We start from the raw sequence: 4,598 nt of genomic DNA, 5'->3' as shown, positions 1-4,598 counted from the left end.
CACGGCCCAGGGACGTGGGCGTGGCTATGGGTGGGGGTGGGGGTGGGGCTCCGAAAATGAGCCCCAGCGCCTGCCCTCAGGGCGCCTTTCACCTGTGAAAACACGCGAGAAAACCAGTAGGTATAACTGGGCAGGGCGATGGAGATCAGAGAACAGTCGATTTACATTTACACGGTCTCCCAAAAATCCCCAGAGCGGGCACCTGAGCTGTGATTTGAAGGGTGGTTGGGGCCGATAGGTGGGGGCCAGAGAAGGGGAGATGGGGCCAAGGGGTTGCAGTGGAAGAACTGCATGTGAACCTGAGGTGGAAATTAGCACAGGTAACTCAAGCGCTTAGCAGAGTGACTCCCAGCATGTGCTGTGTCCTGATTATTTCACCAACTAACAGTCCCCAGCACTCAGCCTGGGAGGGCAGCCAGGCCCCGGTGCAGAGGCTCTGGGACTTGAATGCTGCCTCTTTCCTCTACACCAGGCCATGGCGGTGCTGACGGACCACCCCTACGCCTCCCTGACCCTCCCAGATGATGCAGCCGCTGACTGTCTCTTTCTGCGTCCTGGGTTGCCTGGTGTGCCCCCTTTCCTCCTGCACCGTGGAGGGGGGGACCTGCCCAACAGCCAGGAGGTGAGGGGGGGAGGGCAGAAGCTCCACCAACCACCACCAGAGAAAGGCATCTCAGGCCTTCCTAGGAGGAGGAGGGAGGGAGTCCTTACCTGGAAGCCTGAGTGGGACCGTTCTGATCTGGCTGCAAGGGGTGTGTGGTTGTCTCACTCCCATCTCCCCATCCCATGTCCTCCCTGCAGGCACTGCAGAAGCTCTCTGATGTCACCCTGGTCCCTGTGTCCTGCTCTGAACTGGAGAAGGCAGGTGCTGGGCTCAGCTCCCTCTGCCTGGTACTCAGCACGCGCCCCCACGGTTGAGGGCCTGGCCTTGGGGTCTTGGCTGGTCAGGGATAGGGCAGTATAGGGAGTAGAAGGGGAAGGAGGATTAGACAAAGGATGGTGAATAGTGGGAACGGGGTCCCAAGGTAGGGTGAGGGCATAGTGTGGGAAAAAGGAGAGATCATTGGGTGAGTCTTCTCTCCTAGAACTAATAAAATAGAACTGACCTTTCCGACTGGGCTGTGGCTGCTGTTTTACTGGGGCAGAGGGACAGGGGCAGGGCTGAAACCTGAGGCTGGGGATAGTGAGGGAAGGAGGCCTCTTTCATTCCTCAAACCCTCATTAGGCACTCGCTGACTCATTGCCCGGCCCTGTATCCTAGGTGCTCGGGCACAAGCATGTACAGGGCAGAGGAGAGAGAGCATGGGTGGATTACTTGCTGAATTTATCTAAAGCTCAGATGACTCAGAGATTGGTAGATTACTAACCCACCCATCGTTGTTGATAGGAAGAAATGACACTTGCAGAAATACTCATTTTTGTTGACTCATTTACTGAGGCTTAGCAGTGCTATGAAAAGGGCCATCTCCTGATATCAGGGAACTCACAATTCTTGAACATTGTTTTCAAACAGAAAGACAGGCTGTAATGGAACAAGTCACAGGGGCTATTGCTATGAGAGAAACAAGGGGATTCCCAGGGCATCAGAATGTATGCAGTGTGGCAAGGGATCGGGAACGGCTTCCGGAAGGCTGCACTTGAACTGAGTCCTGAGCATGAGTAAGAACCAGCCAGGCAGGTAGTGGAGAGGAAGGAAAAGTGTAGTCCATGAAGAAGGCATCTTAGCACCAAAGGCATACAGCACTTGGGGCCTGTGGGCGATTTCTCCAAGGCTGGTGTGTGTATGTGATGTGACAGGCATAAACCTAGAAAGGAGACAGAGTGCTGCAGTTCTGTGTACCCAAAGCCAAGGCCTCTGGGCCAGGCTGGCGCTTAGGGAAGGAAATACTACAGATGTGAACTATAGGCTGTCAGAAGTAAGTTAGTATTTGGGGAGGATCTACCTGCCTTCGGGGAGGAGGGCAAGGGAAAAAGGATGAGGTGGGTTTCTGGGTAATCCAGGAAATGAGCATACATTCAGGTGGCAGTGCTGGGCATGAAGAAGGGTGTGGATTTGACAGTGATGTTAAAATAGAACAGAAGGACTTGGTTCCTTGTGTGACAGGAAGGATGCTGCATGACTCAGTTTCTGGCCTGGGCAAGAGGGTTGATCAAGAGGGAATACAGAGGAGGATTGAGTGAGAGGTTTGGAGATGATGATGAGTCTTGGACATGCTGTATGACAATGTGTGGGGCCAGATAGACAGGGGTGTCTGAGGACGGTTTGGAAATCCCTCAGCTGGCATCTGAGCTGGAGAGTTCTGGGTGTCATTTGCCAAGGTGAGGGCTGAGGCCACCGTGGATAACTTCCCAGAAGAGGAAGATAAAGGGACAAACCTAGAATGGTGGGGAATACCATGGCAGTAGGGAGAAAGGAAGAGGAGTCCAGAAGGAAGACATCAGCATTAATGAAAAACAGCTTTGCCCTAACTGGTTTGGCTCAGTGGATAGAGCGTCGGCCTGCGAACTGAAGGGTCCGAGGTTCTATTCCAGTCAAGGGCTTGTACCTTGGTTTCGAGCACATCCCCAGTAGGGAGTGTGCAGGAGGCAACTGATTGATGTTTCTAGTTCTCTCTCCCTCTCCCTTCCTCTCTGTAAAAGAATCAATAAAATATTTTTTTTAAAAAAAGAAAGAAAAACAGCTTAAAGAAGGGAGTAATCAAAAGCCAAGCCAGATGAATGCTAAAGAATGTCTGCTGGGCGTGGCCATTAGGACCCCACTGGCAGCCTCATGGGAGCAGAGTGCAGAAGAACATGGAGGACACAGGTGTAGCCCCTGGTTCAAGGAGCCTGACTGGAAGGGAGGGAAGAGCTGGAGTGACTCTCTTGGAGGGCTGAGATGGGAAACCGGTCTCAGTGAGCTTGAGAGAGGGCACCAGTAGTAAAGGAGACATGGAGGGCATAGGAGGGGGTAGCTGAAGGAGCAAGATCAGTGGCAGAGACAGCCTGGAAGCCAGGTCTCCTGACTCCCAGTCTAGTGCTCATTTCTATCCTATGGTGCCTTCATTTTCTGGGGAGAGTCAAAGAGGGAGAGGGCAGTTCTGGAGAGCTGGAGCCCCCAGCTTGTGAAGTTTGGAGTCAGGGCTTTCCTTTAAACGACAACCGCATAGATGGTGGAGGAGTCAGCAGGGACCACTGGGGACAGCCGGCAGTGCTGGCTGAGGGCCGCACGATCCAGGTCTGCGTAGAGCAGGCTCTGCAAGGTGGGGAGGAGGGCAGTGTCTCGGAAGTCTGATTCCTTAGCAATCCAGACCTCTGTCTCTCTCGGTCCAATTTTCTCAGGGATCCTGTCCGGGTCCTCCCATCCCCAAGCCCTCACCGACTCCTGGTCCAGGTCCCCCGCAGTCTTGGGCTCCTCGGGCTTTGCTGGTCTCTGGGGCTCGGCTTTCACTCGTGGGACTATGTGAGGGGGACAGAGCTGAAGGGTTGAGAGAAGGTGACCAACTTGTCTGCTCCCTGCAAGGGCTCAGACTCGGGAATTGCGGGGTCGGGATGTGCGGGTAGGAAAAGGAAAAGGGTGGGGTTAGGCTCACCAGATCTGGGGAGTGGCCGCGGCGGGCGTGGAGGCGCGCGCCTGTCAGGGATGTGGAACAATCATCGTCTTTAAGAGCCACCGGTGTTGTCTCTCTGGTTCTCGGCGGCTCCAGGCCGCGCCCCCCACCACCCTGCGACTGGCAGGTTCGGTCCGCAGGAGAACGCAGGCTCCACCCCACGGGCGGTTCCCTCCCCGCTCGGATCCTGCCTCAGCTGAGCTTCCCCAGCCAGGGCTCCACCCACCAGCCGGTCGCCTCACCCCTGTTCTCCAAACCGAGCCACACCCCAAGGCTCCAGATCTGGCTTTTGTCTTCGGAAACCCTCCCGCATCTGGCCGCGCCCCTCGAGCTCACCTGCGCTGCCACCAGACCGCACCCAACGCTCCTAGTCCCAGCACCAGCCCGGCGCCCAGCAGTAGGATCAGGAGCTGGGGATACACGGACCCTGGGGGAGCGGGGAGGGCGTGGTCAGCGGTTCGAAGGCACACAGCCAGCTCTCCCTCTCAGGAATCCCAGCCAAGGCCCCTCTCCCCGTCGGGAGGTGTCCGCTTGAAGTCCCCCTGCGCGCGGGGGCTTCGACCTACCCAGGCTGGGCCCGGACCCCCTGCAGTCGGCCGCGTCCCCCAGCACGTGGAGCACCGTGTGGCTCTCGTCCTCGTGGCGGCCCCTGCAGATGAAGGTGCCCGAGTCCCCTGCGCTCAGAAGCAGCTCTAGCCGCCGGATACCCGGGTGGTCCAGGACTCGTAGGCGGCCGGCAAAGGGCTGGGCAGGAGACACGGTGGGGGTCCCGCTCGAAGATGCCCACAGGATCGGGCGGCGTCCTTTGGGCAGGCCCTTGCAGGCCGGGAAGCTGGGCGCCCAGACCCAGCGGATGGGATGGGAGACCCCTGCGCAGGAGAGATTCACCCGGTCCCCGGGACGGCCGTCCAAGGAAACTAGGGGAGGCAGAGCCGGGGTGGTTAGGGCAAGTCCACAGGCGAGGCGACTCCCCCTCCCCTCCCCTTCCCTCCCCTCCCCTCCCCTCTC

At 57.5% G+C, this 4,598-nt stretch overlaps 2 protein-coding genes across 4 annotated transcripts in view; one reads left to right on the top strand and one right to left on the bottom strand.

The window, feature by feature from the left end:
* The window catches only part of DDAH2 (dimethylarginine dimethylaminohydrolase 2), a 3,255-nt gene extending 2,141 nt beyond the window's left edge, over positions 1-1,114 (top strand). The window contains exons 6-7 of the mRNA XM_015569847.1: positions 389-622; positions 802-1,114. Coding sequence (XP_015425333.1) covers positions 389-622; positions 802-918 — 351 coding nt within the window. The 3' untranslated portion in view covers positions 919-1,114. The remainder of the gene's footprint in view (positions 1-388; positions 623-801) is intronic.
* A 1,547-nt stretch (positions 1,115-2,661) lies between these two features.
* LOC102771287 (chromosome unknown open reading frame, human C6orf25) overlaps positions 2,662-4,598 on the bottom strand; it is a 4,520-nt gene continuing 2,583 nt past the window's right edge. The window contains exons 3-7 of one of the 3 annotated variants that reach the window (XM_015569887.1): positions 4,157-4,507; positions 3,927-4,017; positions 3,573-3,613; positions 3,359-3,457; positions 2,662-3,235 (exon numbers count right to left, since the gene is read on the bottom strand). In XM_015569887.1, coding sequence (XP_015425373.1) covers positions 3,162-3,235; positions 3,359-3,457; positions 3,573-3,613; positions 3,927-4,017; positions 4,157-4,507 — 656 coding nt within the window. In that variant the 3' untranslated portion in view covers positions 2,662-3,161. The remainder of the gene's footprint in view (positions 3,236-3,358; positions 3,458-3,572; positions 3,614-3,926; positions 4,018-4,156; positions 4,508-4,598) is intronic. The other 2 variants (XM_015569886.1, XM_015569888.1) reach the window with 2 other exon arrangements.

The sequence above is a fragment of the Myotis davidii genome, unplaced genomic scaffold (assembly GCF_000327345.1).
Source record: "Myotis davidii unplaced genomic scaffold, ASM32734v1 scaffold1006, whole genome shotgun sequence".
In the NCBI taxonomy this organism is placed as follows: domain Eukaryota; kingdom Metazoa; phylum Chordata; class Mammalia; order Chiroptera; family Vespertilionidae; genus Myotis; species Myotis davidii.
Note: the sequence above shows the minus strand (reverse complement) of the source record. Positions and strands in the feature narration are given on the sequence as shown.